The sequence below is a fragment of the Mytilus californianus genome, unplaced genomic scaffold (assembly GCF_021869535.1).
Source record: "Mytilus californianus isolate M0D057914Y unplaced genomic scaffold, xbMytCali1.0.p SCAF_10, whole genome shotgun sequence".
Lineage (NCBI taxonomy): Eukaryota > Metazoa > Mollusca > Bivalvia > Mytilida > Mytilidae > Mytilus > Mytilus californianus.
This window is the reverse complement of record NW_026262582.1, coordinates 16,843,265-16,867,139: the sequence shown is the minus strand read 5'-3', so window position 1 is coordinate 16,867,139 and position 23,875 is coordinate 16,843,265. Positions and strand designations below refer to the sequence as shown.

At 35.9% G+C, this 23,875-nt stretch overlaps 1 protein-coding gene across 1 annotated transcript; it reads right to left on the bottom strand.

Moving 5' to 3' along the window:
• Window positions 1-8,369: 8,369 nt before the first annotated feature.
• Window positions 8,370-17,183, bottom strand: LOC127717701 (uncharacterized). Its single transcript, XM_052223461.1, has 5 exons — window positions 16,682-17,183; window positions 15,001-15,129; window positions 12,674-12,809; window positions 10,491-10,733; window positions 8,370-9,261 (listed from the first exon to the last, which is right to left on the bottom strand). Exons 1-5 carry the CDS (start codon window positions 17,113-17,115, stop codon window positions 9,085-9,087), a joined length of 1,119 nt encoding a protein of 372 aa, XP_052079421.1. The 5' UTR covers window positions 17,116-17,183; the 3' UTR covers window positions 8,370-9,084.
• Window positions 17,184-23,875: the final 6,692 nt, after the last annotated feature.

The following is a 23,875-nucleotide window of genomic DNA, read 5'->3' as shown; positions in this document are numbered from 1 at the left end:
GAAAACTTGGGACTTACACATTCCCCAATTAGCGGGGGCAATTAGGGCATCAGTGAATCGATCCACCGGGTTTACCCCCAATCGCCTCATGTTGGGCAGAGAGGTAAACCTCCCTGCTGAGTTAATGTTCAGGCCACCAAAAACAGGGCCACCTCCAGACCTGGCAGGTTATGTGGGTGACTTGGAAGAGGCCATACAGTCTGCCCATGAGGTTGCGAGGGCAAACCTCAAGACCTCCCAACTTAGAGCTAAGCAAGCTTACGATCTCAGGGTAGTTGCCCGTCAGTACAAGGTAGGGGACGTTATCTATAAGCTGGACACAGCTTCACTGCCAGGTAAGTGCAAGAAGCTAAGCCCTATGTGGAGGGGACCAGGGGTCATCCTTGAAAGGATTTCCCCTTACCTGTATAAGGTAAAAATGAAGAAAGCTCTCACCACGGTAAACCACGACCGTTTAAAGCTGTGTAGGGATAGGGAGCTACCAGCATGGGTAAATCGGGCAATAGTAGAGCTTCAAAAGGGAGGGGTGGCCCAAGCAATGCAACTTAATAACCCAGCAACCCCTTCACAAGATAGCGTTCAAGGTGCTGTCGGGGTGGACCTAGTGCCCCCTACCCTACAATCAACTGAGGGCAGGAAAACAAATGCCTCCACGGGAAGTACTGGGGCACTGTACTGCATTTGTCGAGGACCTTATACGGGAGAGTTTATGATCTCCTGTGACAAGTGCGATGAGTGGTACCATGGTAGGTGCGTGGGAATCTCTCCACGGGAAGCTGAAGAGTGGGAAAACCAGGACTATGTATGCTCTGGTTGTAAGACAAAAATAAATAGACCAGATCCACCGCAAGCTAGTCTGAACCCTACTGGACCGCGAAGGTCAGCCCGTAGGAAGGGTTCAGAATAGATTGCTGTAATAATGCTGTTGTACATAAGATTTTTTTTAGTCATTGTAAATAGTTTTAAGAGATTGTACATATGAAGGCAACTATTTACACACCTGAGTAAAGTAAGTTGGGCCTCACAATGTTGAATTTTTTTGTATTTGCAGAGAAGACAGATGTCCAGTGATGATGATAGCACTGGGGGCAGCCCGAAGAGGAGTTGGGCTGCCGAGGAAAAGAAAGAAGAGAGAGAGGTAAGCCCCAGGGGACGACACCAAAATAGGGTCCCCTCAGTTGAAAGGGGTATCCCAAACCAGGGAGAGCCCAAGGTCCAAGGGGGGGAAGCTGAGGTTCCAGGAAAAGCCATCTCTGGGGACCACCGGGACTCCTCCCCAAAGGCTGGAGACACAAGTCTAGAGTGGGGTTCTGGGGCAGTCAGGAACACCAGGGATGGGAGCCGCAGTTCCCGGGGAAGGGCTCGGTCAGGCAGTAGGGAGGGTACAGTTAGGGACCCCAGTGGAGGAAGGAGCCGCTGTTCCGTTTCCAGGAGCACTCCAGGGGCCGCTGTCCCGATGGCTAGGGACACCCCTGTGGGCATTCCAGCCGACCGGGATGCTCACAGCGCGCCTCAACTGGGTAGGGGTTTTCAGGGTAGTAAGGAAACTACACAGGAGAGGAAGAGGAGGAGGAATAAGCAGAAAGAACGCCAGGCAGGAGAAATGGCCAGACTGCAGAGAGCCCTTAGAGAGGCCCAAGAGAGGCGGGCACCCCAGTCCGGAGCCAGGGATGGAGCAGGGGTGTCTGCACAGAGCTCATTCCGGGGAGGAGGGGTGTCGTGGCAAGGGACACCCCAACGTGGCTATACGTCCAAGGTGACAGGGGTGTCAGGACAGAGGACACCCCTGAACTACTACACAGGGAGAAAGACTGGGGTGTCAGGCTATGAGACACCTCAAGAAAAACATCAAGCACGGGAGACTGGGGTGTCAAGTCAAAGGACACCCCGATCAGACTACCAGCGGAGGGAGACTGGGGTGTCAGGCCAGAGGACACCCCAAGGAAACCACCAAGCCAGGGAGACTGGGGTGTCAAGTCAGAGGACACCCCAACCAGACTACCAGCCGAGGGAGACTGGGGTGTCAGGCCAGAGGACACCCCAAGGACCTACACCACCAAGGGAGAGCCACCTCCCCACCCTACAGCAGTGCCCCATCCAGGGTTGCCCCATAAGGGCATTGGATATTCAGCCACATGTGATGCTGGAACATGTGGCTGAAGTATTCGGAGAATCATCCATCAAGAGCTTCCCTCGCACCAATCAGGGTAGCAGCGCTACAAGCACAGGCCTGGATGCTAGTGGGTGGGGACCTAGAGGATTTGGTTACCCACATTAATAGGCTGGCAATAACCCGACCCCACATCATTGGGCAGGCAGTCCAGGGCCAGATGGAAGAAGTATGCCTGGAAGGGGGACGACCAGTTCCCCCATACTTTTCGACAGCGCCGGTTAACTCACCTGGAGCCCTCATTGACTGGAGGGTCCAGGCAGCCACAATGGGAGAGTTGGGAGATAGGGCAGAGGCATTCAGGGGAATGTTTAGGTTGCAAGGACCCAGGGCAGCCACAGGGTCCCCAGCAGGCCAGCTAGGACAGGCAGAGGGGGGAATAGATCCTTTGAGGTCCCCCTCCGACTCCCCTCCAGTGAAAAAAATATTTGTGGAGAACCTGAGTGCAGTTAGAGGCCCCACACCACCTGCATTCGACTCCCACTTCCATTTGGACCGGGGGTGGAGGCAATGGAGGATGAACGGAAGGATGGACCGGCAACGGTTCATCGAGATGCGCCTTCCCACCCCCCCCCCCCCCCCCCCAGAAACCCAGTGGACCTAGTGGGAGGGGTTATGGTCTATTGTGACCCAGGGACATGGCCATCTGCATGGGCATTGCAGGAACCCCCTAGAGGATCACCCTGGGTCACGGCTATAGGAGTTCACCCCAAAAAGGCCCATCAGCTGGACGATAGTTCATTTGGCAAGATGGAACAGCTGGTGGGGTTGCCTGGGGTGAGGGCCATTGGAGAAGTTGGGTTGGACCAAAGCCAGCGGGACCCACCTCTTCAAAGGCAAGTTAGCACCCTAAGGTGGGTCCTGAACCTGTGCAAGGGGAGGCCAGAGGTTCCCCTCATTCTCCACATTAGAGGGGCTCCCGAGGATCGCCATAGTGCGGAGGCGCACCTAAAAGTCCTCACCACAGTCCGGGAGAGGGTGGCCCCTCAGCAGAGGATTCACCTTCATTGTTTTGACGGGGGCATGCAGGAAGCAAGGCGGTGGAGGGATGCCTTCCCCAATGTCTATTTCGGGTTTACGGGGGAGGTAATCCGGTTCGACCAAGAACAAGGGCAAGTGGTGTCGTCCCTCCCCCTGGAAAGGATACTATTAGAGAGTGATGCCCCCTATTTCAGGCCGTCATGGGTGCCCAACCACAGCTATGGGCACTCCCAGTATATTGCCGAGGTGGCAATGGGACTATTGGTCTTTAGGTCAGGGGACACCCTTTGGGCATTGCTGGAGGCCACCACCAGCAATGCACGGGCTCTTTATAGGGTGTAGGTAGGGGAAGCAGTTGTGTATATATTTTTAGTCATTGTAAGCAGTTGTGTATATATGTGTAAATATCTGTTAAAACTTGTCCAGAGAGGACGGTTATTTTTAAGTTTATTTTTAAGTTTATTTTAATAACTTACTAGCCCCATCCTAATCAAGGGGGCATCACCAAGGGGTTGAGGGGACGGGGATCGTTGCTGGAAGGGGTAAGGGGCTGGCTGTACATACCAACAGGGTTAACTTAATTTAGCAGCCCCAAATACAGATATAACTAGTACCTTTGTCTAATCTGGGCCCCTCTCATCGGAGGGGGCCCACCTGGAAAATTCAGTTATTATTTTGGACAATTTGGCAAAGAATCACTAAATTCTAAAACGTACAACAAAAATATAAAGCTGGGGGGAGTGTGGTATTCGTTGGTACTAAGCCAGACCCTGCCGGAAGTTGCCCGATCCCATGATGCCTTCTCTCTCTTTCCGGTAAACCAAAGTCAAGACGACAGTAACGAAATTCTACCAGAAAGCCATCCAAGTGATCAACGCCAAGAAACGTCTTGGGTAAGTTCATATATTTACTCGGGATCACAACACTTCTGTCCGTGTACAAATGGACATTGTCTACTCTGAAATCTTTCGGCCTTTTTAGTTTAAAAATCGGAAGCGTAGTCATAGTATAATTGCTATATAAGATCATATAAAATGACGGAAAATCGTAAAATAGCAAGATTCAAAACAGAAATACATATGCAAGAAGATATTGTTCATGATATGTTCGCATATAGGGAAACACCTTGTAGGTTGAATTTTAAAGTTAAATAACTTTTAACTTACCTGCTTTCTTAAGTTTTCGGCCAAATTCTTTTAAAAAATGATGATTTCAACCTTCCCATTTCGTAAAAAGTCAAATTTTAAGCATTTTCCCTTAGAATTACACAGCATTTTTTGTAAATATCCGCCAAAGGAAGTTTTTAAAGATACATTAGTTTTAGATACATGACGGAAAAGGACGTGATTATCCGCAAATCTAAAATAAATTATATTTTCAATCTTAAGCTAAGGGAGGTAATTTGATCAAAAGGGACAAAGTCACGTGGTGCAAATCATTTGAATAAAGTACCTTTGATTTTGCCATATGTTTATTACTTGCTTCTTTAAATTTTATATAGACACCCAAGCTTTAATGTTAGTTGTTTTAATAAGATATTTTAAAATTTCAGTTTCTGTTTTACATTTTACTAAAAGATTATTTTTAAATCTCATATGGGTATTTTTCAAAATCAGTTAAATTTTATTCTTTAAATTTGCATTTACATTTTATAATAGTATTAATTTTTATCATGTTTTACTATTACAGGGACTGTACAGTTTCATTTTCCATCAGTGTGCATTTAATTTGCAATGTTTATCATGTATCATTATCTAATAAATACAATTTGAAAATATTATTTTTCATACTCTTCACTCGTTCTACACGAAATCCCCATATTATCGATAATTTTCGTATATATTTCACGTTTCATTCCTGATCCGATGGCATTTTATTATAAAACCGGATGTGGGTACGCGTAGCCTATGAATGGCAATTTGACTATTCGTACCCGCATGCGGGTACGCGAAGACACTGATGAAAAATGAAACTCTGTCGCCCTTTCCCGTTCTATCCAAGCAGACAACTCACCTTAAAATTAAAATTCGACTTAATGTCGACAGTTCTTTTCTGCTGCCAAAGCTTAGAAATAGGGCCGAATTGGACAAAATTCAGATTAGCTACGGACATGTGTTATAGACTCCATTCTCAGCGTGTATGGAAATTACAAGGAAAATAATAACTGTCTCGCTAAATATATAGATAATACAATCAGTGTAATAAGGAAAGATATGATATGAACACTATGTACATATGTGTAAAGGTAGAGGCAGGGGTGTCCTGCTTTCCATTGTATAAAGCACCCTATATTTTTAGATTTTAGTTGTGTACAGTAAATCTTAAAATACATATTGACAAGGCCTAGATATTTTTACCTTTTTATTGCGTATTTTTTTTTATCAGTCCTTAAATATATTAGATTTTATCCATGTACAGTGAATCTAAAAATTTTTTTTAGCTATTTGTGGAAAACTTTTAGTGCATACTATTTAAGTTTTAATTAACTCCCCATCTGGATAATATCCGTTGAGGAGGTGTTCCATAATTGGAAAAGAGGGACGAAAGATACCAGAGGGACAGTCAAACAAACTCATAGATCGAAAACAAACTGACAACGCCCGGCATGGCCAAAAATAAAAAGACAAACAGACAAATAATAGTACAGATGACACAACATAGAAAACTAAAGACTAAGCTAACACGAATCCCACCAAAAACGGGGGGTTATCTCAGGTGCTCCGGAAGGATAAGCAGATCCTGCTCCACATGTGGCACCCGTCGTGTTGCTTATGTTATTACAAATCCGGTAAATAGTCTAATTCGGTAGGTCACATTCGTGAAAAGGGAAGGGTATTGTAGTTACGACATAAGGAACATATCCGATATCATCTGTGAAACGATTATTCCATAACGGTCAACCAACTCGTGATGGCGTCCGTAAAATTTACGAAGGGATGATTTCAACTTCACCATTTGGAACTCTTGGTTTAATAGCTTCCTTGTGAGCAGCAATCCTCTATCAAGGAAATCATGATAGGAAATACCAGCACGGGAATATCGTATCAATTGGGAGATATATACTCCGTATGCAGGCGCTGCTGGAATGTTGCTACATAGAAATGGAACGTTCACAATTGGGAATATATCATCTCTTTTGTCGTTAAGATTTGTTTTCAACCGACCCTCATTGTCAATTTCTAGATGCAAGTCAAGATATGAGGCAGACTTAACTGTATCTGTAGTATCCTTTATCTCTAGTTCGATGGGATAGATTCGTTCAACATAGTCACCAAATTTTGTATTATTTAGTGAGAGAACATCATCTATATAGCGGAACGTAAAGTTAAAGGATATTGCTAACTTCTTATCTTTCTTCCTAAGAAGTTCCTGTATGAAGTCAGCCTCATAATAATAAAGAAACAAGTCGGCAAGAAGAGGGGCACAATTGGTTCCCATTGGAATTCCGACAGTCTGTTGAAAAACACTTCCTCCAAACGTAACCAATATGTTGTCAATCAAGAAATCAAGCATCTTGATAATGTCAGTTTCAGAGAATTTTTTGTTTGAATAAGGACATACATTTAGAAGAAGAAAATTCCCGATTAATTTCCACAATTTCAACTCTGATAAGACGAGATCTGCACTTATAGAAAACGTCCAACGACAATCACAGTTGGGAGATGAGACTTTTGAAAAAAAAAGTGACTATACAATGATCTCGAGTTAGTTGTTTTGATTTTTTTTCTTGTGCCTTCTTTAATGTATAATTTATACACATCAAAGGAGATGCGACTTAAGGATTTTAAAAGTGGGACTGACAGGATATAACTTTAGGAGTCGGACTTGTAAAATGTCTATGCATTAACCATATATGTCGCTACTTGTTGGTTGCTTGGATGTTTTAAAGGAATACATTTGTACATCAACTCGTAAAGCTTCTGGTGCTAAGTGTGTGCTGTTATAGCTGAATATATAGTCATGCATTTGATACTGGCACTCATTCATACTGCAGTGGCGGATCCAGAAATTTTCATAAAGGGGGCCCACTGACTGCCACAAGAGGGAACCCGCTCCAGTGATTCCTTAAATAATCAACCGAATTTTTCCCAATTATATATATAGTCTTGTTTATATTTTTTCGTTTGGGTTTGTATTATATTTGCCTTCAGGTTTATATAATCCGTTCGTCCTATTTCAACTCTTCAAAGTTCAAGAGTAAATCCTAAATTGAGGTAAATTATATGGCCTTCCAAATACCGTTTCTATTCCTAACATCACTGAAGAGACATTAATTGTCGAAATCCAGATATGGTGTACAAATTTTTGCACCTCATGTTTGCGGTATACCATCTTTTCCGCAAGTTTATTGTTTTCTGTTTAGTATCAAATTAATAATTAAGATCCATTTTGTTACATCTGGTGATCTGTTTATTTGGCAGTCGCCATGGCAGTCAGCAGGGTTTAGGAACATTCGTTGTTCGACCTGCTAGTCAAATGCGTTTTGTTAAAATATACTTTTTCACGGTTTTGGTCTTTTTTGAAAATTTTGTTTGTGCTTTATTTAGACCCCTCTACCAAGAATTTATTTTGCATGGACACGTATAAAAATTGTGATTTTTATCCAACACAATCATAGGTTTGAACGTTGTTTTCAATTTAGTCTTGTTTATAAATGTATATATATATATTCGTAAATTTTTGGTGGTAAGAAATTGTATAAGTATTATCATTTCACAGCATTTTAATGTTGACAACAAATTCCACTCAAACTGATGACAGGAGCCTTCTTCTTGAACATTCAGTGAGCAGAGGTTTTTGCTTTTGTTTCATGTTGAAGGCATTCTGGTGAAGATCAGCAATACATATAATTTGTATTTAAGAGACAGACAATTCATAATTTTGAAAATAAAGGAGACACTCTTCAAGTGTCGTGTCTCGAAAGTGACTGCAGTTCTTTACAATAATCTCCATGTTGCTCAATCTTTAGTTTTTATGAAGTGTTTTTATACTGTTGTTTTTTGTTCATTGCAATGATGTTGTCAGCTTCTCTAAGTCCCTCTCTAAATCCAATAGATTAGATGAGATTTACAATAAATGGTTATTGAGGGAAATGTAAACAATAAACTCATCATAGATACCAAATTAAATTTTGTAGGCCAGACACATGTTTCCTCTTCATAAGACTCGTCAGTGACGCTCGAATCAAAACAGTTAAATGGCCAAATAAAAAATGAAGTTGAAGAGCATTGAAAACCTAAAACGAAAATGACAATGCCATAATCATTTCGGTGTGACAGTGATTTTTCATTGTAAAAAATACTACACATGTAATTTGATTACTAGTATACCCTAATAATTTGGGTAAAGCATTACTGTGGAATAAATTTTTTTCGTGGGTTACTAATTTTTGGTGATTTCATGAGTAATGGAAAACCACTAATTTAAGTGTACTAGGAAGTATAAATTGACTATAGAATTGTAAACAAACTTTGAGCAATATTACAAAATCAAATATTCGTGAAAATACCATTTTACCTCAATCAATGAAAATTGTTAGCCAAGAAAGTAGATGCATCCACAGTAATTGAATACTCTGTTTCTCAATATTTTTTAAATGTCAAATCAAATATTATTCCTTTAACCATTTTCCTACACAGTATGTCTAACTTTATGTTTCACACAAATTCACAAATGAAGCATCCTGACTGAAATAGTTAAATTCATGGCATGCTTTTACAGATTTTTTATTAACAGCTTTCCCCAGATTTTTATCGGCAGATTTTATCGACAGCTTTCCCCAGATCTTTTATCTGCAGCTTTCACAGATCTTTTATCAGCAGCTTTTATCTGTATTTTTCATAGATCTTTTATCAGCAGCTTTTATAAGTATTTTTCACAGATCTTTTATCAGCAGATTAATAACATGAAATGCTTGCATACAACTCTCAATGTTAAGTCATATTATTTAGACATAAAAATAACTCAATGAGATCATTACGTTGAGATTGCAATAAAATGTCATAAAAGGTACTGTAGTATATTGTTGCTGCATCATCTTTGGTCAGTTCTTGACCAACTTTAAGTTTCTCATAATGGTCTTTTGATATAACCAACATTGTTAAACAAACCTAAAATGAGAAGAAATAAAAAATTAAAAAATAGGGTTAATTTCAATGCGACACGCTGCAACAAAACCATACAGTTAAATTCACGGAAAGGATTTACAAAATAGAAAATAATGGTTAAAAAAATAGAGAATAAACGACCAAAAATCAAAGAATAGAGAAACAATGGACCAAAAAAATGCAGAATAAAGAATGCTCAGGGGTGCTTAAATATAAAGGATAGTGTACATGTATACTGGACAAAAAAATAAAGAATTGAAAATAATGGCTTGAAAAATTAAAGAACACAGAAATGATATACCCACCATCCAGACACTCATAGACAAGCATTTATGTATGATTGGTCATTATGCGGTCTTCAACAATGGTCATGCAAAAGGAAATACCCAAACAAGTCAAAATTTAATTTATAAATATTACGATATAGAAATTGACATTCAGTCATATGGATAGAAATACAAAGAAACAAAGAAAAAAATCCAGTCATGAAATAAGATAGTTATAAAATGGAATATTTTTATTTGTGTTATACTGGGTTTTGTATTACACATTAGAAATAGATTTTTAAAGAACCTGTAATTATCAAGGAGTATTTATTTAAATGTTGATTGAGAAAAATATAGAGGATGATCATATATATTAAAAACATTACAGAAGCACCAAATGATTGTAAATGAAACAATTAAGCACCAGAGTCTGAATGACATGGATGTAAGCAAATATAGGTCTCAGACTCAGTATGACATTCAATAATGAGCAAAACCTTACCATATAGTCAGCTATAAAAGGCCCTGACATGTTAAAATGTGAAACAATTCAAACTAGACATCATTGAGATGGGAGCCATCTCTGTGGGTCCCACTGACCTTGAACTTTGACCTAGGAAGTTGTACAAACATCATGACACACCCTCTGGTGTTGGTTAATATACATGTCAAGTATAAAGTATGAATTTATAACAGTTCTCTAGATATAGAGCGGAAACAATATTTGTTACGGACGTACAGACGGACGGACAGACTGATCACTATAGGCGAACAATTGACAGACAGCAACCAACAACAACCACTGAATACAGACTCCTGACTTGGGAAAGACACATATAGAATGTAGTGGGGTAAAAAACATGTTTTTGAGCGCTCAAGCCACCGGTAACTTGGAATGATGGTGTAACAGTCCAACATTAGTTCAAATAAGGCTTGTATAGCACAAAATGTAACAAATATATTTACCCTTGTTCCATCAACTAACATTCCTGGCATTGAGTATTCTATGCAAGTGTCATCATGTTTCTCCTTTACAATAGTATGCAAGTCAACTAACAGTGCTCCAGCATGTCTGCCTTTCAATCTATCTTCCAGTGATGTTCTGGAATATTGAATATCATCATCACCTGAGGTTTCAGACTCTGAATCAAATTTTTTCTTTTGCTTTTTTCTACAAGGTTCTGTAGTGTCTTTTGGCATATTATTGGTCTGAAATAGATTTATTGTTACAATAAATAATTGTGGTTTCTTAATTTTTTTTCTATGAAATGAGACTTTTTCTCCTATATTTCCCGGAGATCCAAAACAAAAATTACTATAAATTCAGAAAATTTTGTAACCATTTTATATTGTGAGTGTTGAACAATGGACAAAAATTTTAGATTTCAGAAAATGCTGCATAAAAAATCAAAGTATCAAAAGTAAAGATACAAGATTTGATTTGTCATGCTTTTGCAAAACCTATCATGTCACAATTATTATTCTCATAAAAACATTGCAAAACCTATCATGATATAAAAACATTGCAAAACCTATCATGTCACAATTATCATGATTATAAAAACATTGCAAGACCTTTTGAATTTACAGTAATTTTTTTCTTTAGTAAGATAGATTATGTAAGTGTTAAAACATGCACTATAAACTCTGGTCAGTAATCAAAGAGCTGAAAGCTCTAAGGAAAAATGACGCCATTGTCTCGCATATTGGGATATTTTTGATGCAAGTCTTGATTTTTTACATAATTTACCTACTGAATCTGGCGAGAATTGTACACAAGAGAGTGCTTACAAATAATGCAATTTTCCATATATTTTATATTTCCAAGAGGCATAACTCATTCAGAAATAATTGATTGGCACTGATTTTAAAAATTGTCTGAGAGATTGCTGATAGAAACCTATGATATAATTTCTAAAAAAATCTGGCAAGTATTGTACATATCAGGGCGCTAACAAGACAGAACAGACGGGACAAAAAAAGAGATAAATATAAAAGCTGAAATATTTCCTTTAGTTTCCTCTTGATTTAGATTATGTGTCATATCAGAGTATTTACGAAGGTATAACCATTTACTTTGTCATAAATGCTGGATAATTTCTCTGGATTTTTTTAATCAGAAATTATAAGTGCATCATTATAAATAAATTTATATGTTTCGTTTAACACAAATTACTACACAATGATGTAAAATTATTCAAATTTATTCTCATGTGGATAGAGTTTTTATAGTTCTTGTGTCATTTAAAATTGGACATAGTCTCAAATGCATAATTTAAATGTAATTTTTTTAAGTGTTATGCTTTGCATCATAGTAGGAGGGGGATATAGGGGGTAATAATAGTGGGGATGTGGGAAATAGGGGGTTAAAATAGTGGGATCTGGAAAAAAGAAGGAAAAAAATTGGGAGTGGGAAAAAATTACAAAAAAGCGGGCTTTGGGAAATAAGCACCCCCATTTCACCTCCTCTCGTATATTATAGAAACAGTAAAACTTACAATATATCAAAAAGAATAATTGTTTTCAATTTAGTCAGAAAAATACCTTTAAAACCAACAATTTAGGAAATTGTCAAAAAAGTTTAATTCTTTAGTCTGTTTAAAATTATGTTAGTTCTACTAATAAATAAATATGGTGATATTATCTGGAAATTAAGTTAAAAAACAGTCAGTTGTGATGACATCATAAACATGTTTAAAATTGATATTTTTGACCTTAAAAAAATCTTGTATAGTACACAGTTTTTGGTCAAATTAATTATGAGCCAATTGCCTTACCTTAAAATATATTTTACTCTCATTAATTAACATCTTGGTATTAGACATCTTGTCATGCTTGTAGCAAAATATCTTTTAGGGTAAATAGTTTTGGGGTGATTGGTGATTTCTCATAATGTCAGTATCAGGGTCTAAATATAGATGTTTTAAAGTTTAGTTCATTTTTTTATAAATACGCCTTTGATTATTATAATTATGTTTTTTTACACTTCAAATATATTACAATTAACAAAACTTCACATTTACTGGAAAATAAATGTGAAAATACAGCATTTTATTTGATTTTTATGTGACAAACAACTTTATGGCAGAACATCACTGCAGAAATACAAATCAGTGATTGGCTAATTATCAAAATTGTTGTACAAGTACCTGAACTACACAAAAGGACGACCTTGATTTAGAATGATCAAAGCCATATCTGTAGAAACGAAGATCTGGAGTGGATGTCAGATTGAATCCTGGTCTTCCTAAGAAATCCTCCCAACAAGATCTTTCTGGATGATTGCTGAAATGCAAAAGTGAAAATTACAACCATTTATATAAAGCATATAACATGTATAAAATATCCAATTATTAAATAAATTAAAAAAATGATTTTTTTTTTTTCATTTTTTAAATTTTTTTTTCAGAGTTAAAGTAAGAATATTTCATAATTGTTTCAGTATATGAATTAGAAGGTAACTGTTGAGATGAGAGTTGAAATGAATGTAGAATACTAGTTCTTTATGGACACTAGATTGTTGGTTTTCTCATTTGAATTATTTCAGAAGTTTTTTTATTGGGGGGGGGGGGAGCTTTTATAGCTGACTATCTGATACAGATTTTTCTCATTGTTGAAAACCATTTAGTGATTTATAATTGCTTACATCCATGTCATTTGAACTTTGGTGGATAGTTGTCTCATTATGCTCATTGGCAATCATACCAAATCTCCTTATTTTTATACATATATTCAGAACTTTACATTTTTGTCTAGTTAAGCCCTGGATCTTAAAAGTTAAAGGTAAAATTTCATTTAGGAACCAATATTAACTATAAATAAACTATAAATATACAAGACTTACATGACTTAGTGCAGTTTAAAAAATATTAATAATCAAAATGTAACAAGTAAGTTAGTATGTCAAGGCTAAAAAGTAAAATGTCCTTACAAGTTGATACATGTATCCTTCCAAGGATAACCTTTCATGAAAGCCTTTCCACTTATTTTAATTCCAAGAGGGTCCTTTAAGTTTAAACAATTAAGAGGAAGCGTGGCATGATTTTTTAAATGTTTCACAAAAAATGTGCTGGTTATATCCCCCCCCCCCCCAACTGTACTTCAAGATTTGTTCCAAAGGAGAGACGCAGAAGATACCAAAGGGATATTCAAACTCATAAGTCAAAGACAAATGGGCAACATCGTGGCAAATTACAAAAATAAGACAAACAACAGTCTACAAAAAACAACAAATGTATTGTTTAAAAAAGAAATTCAAAACAATGCTGAACTGTCAAGTACTTAATTTCATATATTACGTATATACTTATGCAGAAAAAATTATTCTGATTTTCTTTATGTTCCTCTACAGCATACATGTCATATGAGTTCATGCTTATACAACTACATACCTAATATCATTAACTTACCATTAGTAATTCCCCACTGACATGATCATGAACTTAAACAAAATGATGACGCCACAAAAAAAGCACACCTATGTCTCACCTCCAGGACTTTGTCGAGAGCAAACGAACATTGTAAAATTTTGAACAAAATAATATGTATGTTGTTTTATTCATTATTTTATTCCAGATAAAAATATATGTGAAACATAATTGGGATTTTGAAAGGTCTTAACACATCAATCAAAACCTGCCAACTTTCACGATTTCTTGTGGATTTCCCCAATCATGCCAATGAGAGGTGTTTACCTGAATTTTGAAATTCTTTATTAAATAAGCTGAACACCTCAAAACAGGCATTCAAATGAGTTGAAATGGTATTTAAGCACATACATACATGTACTCATTCAAATAATATCATAATAGATTAACATGATTAATAAAACTTATAATTACATTATAAGAGAAGAATTATAAATTCTTGCACTTAAAATCCCCAATGGAGATTTCAAAAATTGGCAGGTATGAATCATCAAAAACTTTGATTAGATGGACATTTGTATTTCCTGAGGATATTTCCGTTTTACTCAATTCTGTCATGTCTGTATCATTCCTTAAAGTTTTTTTCATGCTTTATCATGTTTATCTAAAAATAAAATTGAGAATGGAAATGGGGAATGTGTCAAAGAGACAAATGCAACAACCCAACCAAAGAGCAGAAAATAGCTGAAGACCACCAATGGGTATTCAACACAGCGAGAAAATCCCGCACCCGGAGGCAGGCTTCAGCTGGCCCCTAAACAAAATGTGTACTAGTTCAATGAAAATGGACGTCACACCAAACTCCAAAACATATAAATGAACTAAAATTAAAAAAACATACAATAGATATAAGAAGATGTGGTATGAGTGCCAATGAGACAACTCTCCATCCAAGTCACAATTTGTAAAAGTGAACCATTATAGGTCAAAGACTAATAAAGGCCAGGGGCTCCTTACTTTGGACAGGCGCAAAAATGCAGCGGAGTAAAACATGTATTGTGAGATCTCAACCCTACACCTATACCTCTACCTATATAAATAAGACCTACTATGGCATCAATAAACAAACTTCAGCAAAACGTGACACTAGCTCTGTAAAAAGTGTACCATATTCTGGCTCTTCCATGGAAGCTTTGTCACAGAGATTTTCCAAAAGCTGTATGAAGTACTGCAGAGACCTGAAAAAATAAACAACATTCAACATAATAGAGGATCAGTGTACATATATAATAATTGATTTGAATTTGATTCTTTAATAATCATGATATTAATGCTGCAGGTTTTAATACAATCTAATTAAAATTAAATCCTTTAATTGCTTCTGTTCTGATATATCCTTGATGCGGGACATATCAGAAGGGGAGCAATTAAAGGATTTAATTTTAATTAGATTGGGTAAACTGTTGATTTTCTCAATTGACTAACCAAATTCCGTGCACACAAGTCTGATAAAAGATCCTTACTACATCATAGTCATGATAGTGATGAATCAAGCATTTAGGCCAAAAGAAGTTGAAATTTTTTCAGACATAAAAAAATTCTTTGTTCATGTACATCATGTACATGATGTACATGTATGTGACTTTTGGAAAATTCTAGTGGTCAGTATCACAAGTTGAATTTGGATGATTTATGAAGGAATTTGTGCATTTGAATCAAATCATTTTATTTCCTAATTAAAGGGCCCTTACATGCCTTTAAAGGCATATCAATTACAAACAAGAAAATAATAAAGAGACAAACATGTATACATTCATTTTAGACAAAAACATTCATTAAACATTATTTTATGATTTATATAACTTGTGTAAAGATAAACAATTTGAGAGAGAGCCAGCTGGGTGAAAGAAAGATAACTCCAATCTATATAATGTCACTAAAAACCTGCAGTTAGGTGTGTCAATTTGGTAAATTTATTTTCCCATTCTTAGTTTTCTAGTTTCATGTGTTACAAAACTTATGTTCAGGTATTTGCATAAAGATGTAATAAAGCTTTTGTCGTCATTTGACATAATCCAAATGAATAAATTCTCTAAGTTTAGTATTCTCAAATTTGGATATTTAATAAATCGACTATCTTCATGATCTTGCAAAACATTTCTTGATGCTGCATATATATAAGATGTATAAATGACATTCCAATACAAAATAATTAGACCTCCAACATGGCGACAAAAGGGAAGTAACTCTTCCTCAATTGTGTCAATTGGATCCTATATATAAATGGCAAATGTATGGTAGATGCTCTATCATGTCGGGTGGGTCTTTTCACCACTGAACACCACCGCACACCGCCGAACATCACTGAACACTCAAAAAGACCACTAATCCTTAAGAAAAACGGTAATGTTACACAATAAAACAATAAAATCATTTAAATAACGTAAAATGTAATCCTATTGTCATGTTTTTTCACATTTTTATGTGCATTAGTGATGTTAAGTTGAGAATCAAAATTAAAAAAAAAAAAACGCTTCCGGATCCAGCAATACTTTTTCCGGATTTACATTGTCTGTATTTCATTGTATATTTTCTTATATGGTCTTTACTTTTCAATTACAGAGCTCCAGATAAGAATTCACAAATTGGGGTTTTTACCCACTATTTTTTTATGTAATTGGGTGATACAGTTTTTAAATTGCATTATCAAAAGACCAACCCTATCATGTCTACATATAAGAAATTAAAATATGAGCTATTAAGTTTGGATGTTTAAGATTAATTACATACATCTGATTACTTTTGAATGCACCAGACCTCAACAATTCCTGCTTTACATCTGTCAACTGTAGTTTTATTCTAGAAGCATAGAGCCTAAATCCATCAAGATTCTCAGAAAAATGTAGAACACTCTTCAAGTATTCCATGAACTGATTTTGTATGTCTGTTAATGCAATTGCTATACCACCCCTATGGAGCACGTCTGTACCACTGACTAAGTGTTTGTAAAAGATGTTAAGGTTTCTTTCAACTGTTTGTGTCGTCCATCTAGAAACAAATGGTCTGATACACATTTTGTCCCTTGCTTTAATGCTATGTTTTCGGTCATTTGTGGTTGATTTAATTATAAGAATAAATTTGTCAATTTCACTATCATCTGAAGATGATTCTGATGAACCAATATCTGGCTTGGGTCGTTTTATTGTCCTTTGAATCCCGGACATTTGTTACAATTTAAATTTTTGGTTTTATTCTGCAGCAAAATCGGAATTGGTGACTCACAGTCCTGGGGAAAGACACGCAAGAGTTTCGTATAGTTGTTATTGTGTTGATGAAAATCCCTCCAACATACGTAGCCCTTTCTCCAGAGAGGTGGTATACAAAACAGCGGCTAGTCACAAAATAATTCTTGTTTTTAATTGTTTTTATAGCAAACTGTATCCATATTTTTGGTAAATCAGCTCTGTTATTTTTATTTTGAACGAGATTATGTCTATGATCTGGGCGTCTAGAACAATATATATACTGACGGACTTTAGAAACGCAACACACATTTTGGTGATTTTTTTTTACCAAATCATGATTGATCCTCATAGAACTACTTTTCATGCTTGTCATTCATATTTCTTTATGGTTAGAAAAATTCAATCCCTGACTTACCTAGTTTATTGAACATTATTGAAGTCGCACGGATTTCTTAAAGCGAAAATTTGAAACCTATAAATGATTTTTTTAAGGATTTTTTTTTCGTGAAACAATTCTTTCAATCCATACCCACACTTGAATCATTAAAAAAAGTGTTGCACCTCCACATTAACGAGACTAAGCAATAAAAAGCAGAAACAGACATTTACTTAACTTTACAGAACATGACTGCATGAATGATCTTTAATTTCATTACACGAATGTTGACTACTGGGCTGGGTATACCTCGTGACGAGATCCGAAGAAAAAAACAGTCAGCGGACGCGAAACAACAAAGACAAACACCGTGAACACAGTTTTGACATGACGTTAAAATAAAATCATTACATCAAAGTTATTTTACCGTCTCTCCACGGGACAAAATTTGAATGAACATGGGCAACAGTTATTTTTTTTTTTAAAGTATACTAATTTGTAAATAGAAATGCCATTCGGCTCTATTTCATGTATGAGAGTCTTGAAAGGGGTCCTTTATTTCTGTATTCTTTACAAAAAAATTGCCATTTTTCTCTATTCCAAGACTTATACTCTTTGTCCATTATTGTCTATTCTTTATATTTTAGCACCTCATTATTCTCTATTTATTATTTTTTTGTCCATTTTTCTCTATTTTTTAAAGGTCGTAAGAAAACAACTGCAAGTTACTTCTAGCAGTTTTCAGGGAGGTAGAATTCTGTATTATTTATTTGTCAGCCATCAGATCTTGGCCGGGCTTATCCTTGTTAGCTACTACGTCAGTGCTTTGATTGATACTTGAAATGATTTATACACAAAAATGTACTCGGCGACTCCCTATAATGTCCTAATCAATAAAACGAAAAGTATGTCAATGACATACTTGTTTTAAAGAAATTCGTAGGACCGGTTTTTGAGAAAAGACAATTATACTTCTTTCTACCTGGGATATAATATAGTCCAAGTTTCTACAGAATACGCAACTTGCTATAATTCCTATCATGATTATAAAAGTTAATTATGTTTTTTCGATGTTCATATGCAGTTCCACATGCTCTGGTTGCTTGCAAAATTACATAAAAATCATTGGGATCGGAGATTTACGTACCTGTTACATAAACATATGCATCTTCGATAATTTAAGAAATTATAAGACAATTAATGTTCCGACTTCCTGAGGCAAATATGAACATGGGTAGATTTTGACTATTTGTTTTAGGTCCCCTTTTTTGCTCAACTGCCCCAAAGGGCCAATTGAGCTTTTCTCATCACTTCTCGTCCGTCTTCCGTCGTCATCCGTCGTCGTTAACTTTTACAAAAATCTTCTCCTCTGACACTACTAGGTCAAATTTAACCAAACTTGGCCACAATCATTATTGGGGTATCTAGTTTAAACAAAAATGTGTCTGATGACCCCGCCCGTCAACCAAGATGGCCGACATGGCTAGACGTAGAACATAGGGGTAAAATGCATGTTATTTCTATCAGTTTGAAAACTGTTATAAAAAGAAATTCTGACAGGGTAAAAATGTTCAGAATGTTGAGATCTACCAATTGTTCATTGGCGTCAAAACTGTCAAGCGACTTCTTATAGGAGTTATTGCCCTTAAATGACAAATTTTACCATTTTTTTCATTGTTGCCTTTTATCTTGAAAACTATAATTGATAGAGAAAATTTTTTAAGTTGCAAAAATGATCAGCAAAATCTACGAAAAAGTATGCATGGTTGAAATCGTCAGTCGACTCCTAATTAGATTTATTGCCCTTTGATGACAATTTTTCCATTTATTGTGTTTTGCCTTAATCTTAAACATTATAATAGATAGATGGAAAGTTTTTTTAACTTAAATAAGCAAAAATGAGCCGGAAGAAAAGGTCTACAACCAACTCGGAGTCTCTTTATTGGAGTTTTTGCCTTTTCATGACGATTTTTATGTTTTTTTTTTTGCATTTTGCCTTATATGATAAGAATTGTAATAGATAAATAGAGACTTTAAATAACAAAAATGATCAGCAAGGCAAGATCCACAAACAAGTCAAATTTTGTCGATATAGTTAGTAGACTTTCACTCTTTATGGGAGTGATTGCCCTTAAATGGGGATTTTTTTAACCCTAGGTCTTTTGTGTTTTGAGAAAAAACTAAAGAAGATAGAGAGAAACTAAACAGACAAAATGATCAGCAATACAAGATCAATAAAAAAGAAATTTTCCTCATGAACTCTTTTCTTGTCTACAAAGTTGGAGAGAGTCCATTGTTTATTATGCACATAGACCTAGGTGAGCATCACAGGCTCTTTAGAGCCTCTAGTATCATATACATCCTCAAGTATTCAAATATTTTCGTAAGTCATTGACTTATACTTTTTTTTTTACTTTCGAAAGCGTTCTGCCCTGCCTGGTGATTGAAGGTAAATCCGGAAAGGTGATTCTGACGCGCCAAAATTGAAATGTATAAAGAGTTATTTTTATATTCTAGCGCTGTGTCGATACCACTGGCCATGGACTGCTAGTCCCCGAGGATACTCCGTCAGACAAGTTGAATTTTGGTTGATTTTAGCTATTCATTTATTTAATTATATTCATTGTTTCCCTTTTCCATTTCAAATCTGCCTCACCTTTACATGAGGTCTGGATTTGTTTTTGTTTTTGTGTTGTTGTTTTTTTTTTTTTTTTTGGGGGGGGGGGGGGGAGGGGGCTTATTTGCTTTCTAAGATATGTTTTTGGAAAGGGGGGGGGGGGGTAATTTTTCTGTATCTTTCAAAATAAAGTATAATAATTCTGTAAAAAATTCTCATGGAAAATATTTTACTATTAAATCTGTCTAATATTACTACATGATTTCTTTATTCTGTACATCGTTCATTTCTGTAATCAGTGTTGTAATTGCCGATTTTTTTAATTTTCCACAATTATTCTTTATACTTTTGCACCCCATTATTCTCTATTTATTATGTTTTGCTAATTATTTCTCTATTCCTTTATTCTGTTTGGCCATTATTCTCAATTCTGTAAACTACGGCTTGCAATTAATATTATGGCGTATTATGTTGTATAAGGCTTGAAACAATGACATATATTGATGTGAAAACTTCAATATAACCTAAGTTGTAGTCTAGTGTAAGTTTTATTTTCGGCAACTTATCTCCAGCTTTTATTTTGCAAAGCTTTTATTCAAACAGATTAAGTTGTAGGTGCTGGATAGAGCTGCATCCTTCCTAATGTCCTGGTTGGGCAACTGCTGCAAAAATCACATCACATGCCCAAGTATGAATCTGGCAAAGGTTTTAGATCAAATTGTATTTTTTTCAAATTGCATATGGCAAAACGTTTGCCCATTTGTGTTTAAAATTCCAAGATATTACCTGGGACTATTATACTATATTATGTCCCAGATATTACCTAAAGGTTTAGCTCCAGGAGGTATTTCTTTGGAACAACCCTGGTAAAAGCCACACCATAAGCCTAACCTTGCCCTCCAACATCGCTGTCTAATAAGCCTTTCGAAGTTCTTTCTGTAAGGGTTTCTTTTCAGAACCTGGTGTAAAAGAAAGATCCTGCTGACAGGTATGTCTCACCTTATAGAACCTGGTAGGGACACATTTGAAAAAAGTAACTCCTCAAGCTAAAAGTTGCAGTCCCACATAACTTTAAGGTCAGCTTCTATTTCTAATTTCCATTCCTTATGGTAAAGCGTCTGCCAACATTTGTCTTTATTTAAAAATGTTCCTTTTGTGGTAAATATAACTTTGTTGGTTGGGCACACACCTCCAGTGAAAGCAACCTGAGGCTCAAAGTTGCAGCCCGTCATTAGAGGCGTTTTTGCACTAATTTGTATATGTTTTCCAAGTTTCCTATAACACAGATTTTATCTACATCAGGCTAAAACATACAAATTGTACTAAGAGGTACGTCTCTATTGGTTATTTGGACAGGACATTAAAGAAAATGGTAAAAACAAAGGCCCAATTATAATTGCAGTCCCATCACTTCAAGACTTGAAAGAAGCTGCTTAAATTTTTATCCATCAAAACATCTAAGGGAGCTTCCATTTGTTTTTAAGTGGGGTGGGGGGCTGGAATGTAGAATGTAAAATTTTGTCCTGCATTTTTTTAGTTGAAATCTCTGTCCTGCCTTTTAATTTTTCACTCTATTCGGTCCTGCCTTTTTTTCATTAGTTTATCCTGACTTTTTTTTACATAAATTGTCATCCTGCCTTTTTTTGCCAAGTTGCTCATCCTGCCTTTTTTTAACTCAAAACTCCTGTCCTGCCTTTTTTCAAATTTCATCCTACCCCCTCCCCCCCCCCCCCCCCTAAAAATCAATTGGTAGCTCCCTAAATTTGGCACCAACAGGGAAAGCAACAAAATAAACTAAAAGTTGAAGTCTGACATGGTAACTGTCTTTTTTTGGGGCCAAATATGTGTTTCCTACAGCTAAGCTTTATTCCCTCTCAGTTTTAAGTTTAGGTCTTGCAAAAAAGTATTCCTTACTTAAATATACTACATGGGGAGAGGGAATTCATGATGAAATATACATCGCAGGCTCAAAGTTGCAGTCCTACATCTCTTTTGAATAAATTAGGCTTACTACGCATATATTTTTATTTTCCAATTCAATATAACAAAGGTTTCAGGAAAAGTATTGGTTTTTTTTCTTACTCACTATTATTTTTTTGTGTAAAAATACTGTAGGGTGATAAGTGCCTGTACCAGAATCACATATTCTGATTAAACTTTTATAGAATGGGAAAACAGTATATTTAATGAATGGCTATTATTTATTTTGAATTTATTGAACCATAAAATTAATTTTGGACTCTTCACATTGAATAATCCGCGAATTAATTTTATGGTTCAATAAATTCAAAATAAATAATAGCCATTCATTATAAATAAATTTCTATAAAAAATAAGGCTCAAAGAGCTTTTTATATTGTTTATATTAACAATAACAACGTACACACATGTTGGCGTATGAATACACAACGTCAGAGTGGGCGTGTCGCCATAAAAATTACCAACATTGAAAATAAAGGTAATACTTTTAACCAATCAGAAGACAGTAAATACACCAAATTTATTTATTAATTTGTGAAACAGAAACAATTTGGCAGAATATGGAAATGACATTTGCACAAGTTTTATCACGTCAATTCAAGATGGTCATCTTGTATTGAATTAGTAAATATGTACTATAAACAATATTGTGTGAATGCTTCTTCTTTTTGCATCTCTTAAGAGAGTAAGAAAACATTGAAGCCTGCTGTGCTTTTAGCTTTATTTATATTTTTTGTTTTTCATCCTTGATATATAATAATTTGCTGTCTTTCACTATAACAAATAGCCCTCTTCTTTAATTTTGCTTAAGCGAAAACAGTGCTGTAGCTTCTTACACTCATATGATTGTCATTCTAGAAGGGCTTTATTTTTTCATTGCTTTGTCCGTGTTGATATCTTCTGCTTTTTATTGCTTGTATGTGTTTTATATGAACTATATATTCTTTATGTAGTGTATGTGCTTTGTCTTTATTGATATATTCTATAGAAATAAGAAGATGAGGTATGAGTGCCAATGAGACAACTCTCTATCCAAGTCACAATGTGTAAAAAGTAAACAATTATAGGTCAAAGTACGGCCTTCAACAAGGAGTCTTGGCTCACACCAAACAGCAAGCTATAAAGGGCCCCAAAATGACTAGTGTAAAACAATTCAAACAGGAAAACCAACGGTCTAATCTATATAAAAAAACAGAAACGAGAAACACTTAAGAACCACATCAACAAACGATAACCACTGAAACAGGTTCCTGACTTAGGACAGGTGCAAACAAATGCAGCGGGTTTAAACGTTTGAACAGGTGCCAACATTCGATCACCCTTCTGCTTGTATTGCTTGTATGGGTTTAATATGAATATTCTTCTATGTACATTATATATTATGTGCTTTGTCTATATTCATATACTGGTTTATGTATTCTGCTTTTATTGCTCATAGGCTTTATAAATGAATGAGCTACCATCCTCTTAATATATTGTAGGTACTTTGTCTATTGATTCTGCTTGTATTGCTTGTAGGTTTTTTATATGAATAAGCTGATATGTTCTTTATATATTGTATGTTCTTTGTCTATTGATTCTGCTTGTATTGCTTGTAGGTGTTTTATATCAATAAGCTGCTATGTTCTTTATATATTGTATGTGCTTTGTCTGTGATGTTATCATATGCTTAAAGCTATTTATTGCTTGTTGGTATTGTATTTGTATCTACTGCTCTTCTATGCTTGATTTTGTTATTTTATTATCAGTTTGTTAAAGAGATAGAT

What these genes read in the sequence shown, in the direction of transcription:
- LOC127717701 (XM_052223461.1), bottom strand. Translation starts at nt 17,115, where the DNA reads ATGTCCGGGATTCAAAGGACAATAAAACGACCCAAGCCAGATATTGGT. An exon ending in GCATTCAAAAGTAATCAGAT is followed by an intron (nt 15,130 to 16,681) that starts GTATGTAATTAA and finishes TTATTTTTTCAG; the next exon opens with GTCTCTGCAGTACTTCATAC. An exon ending in TGTTAGTTGATGGAACAAGG is followed by an intron (nt 9,262 to 10,490) that starts GTAAATATATTT and finishes TTCTCATTTTAG; the next exon opens with GTTTGTTTAACAATGTTGGT.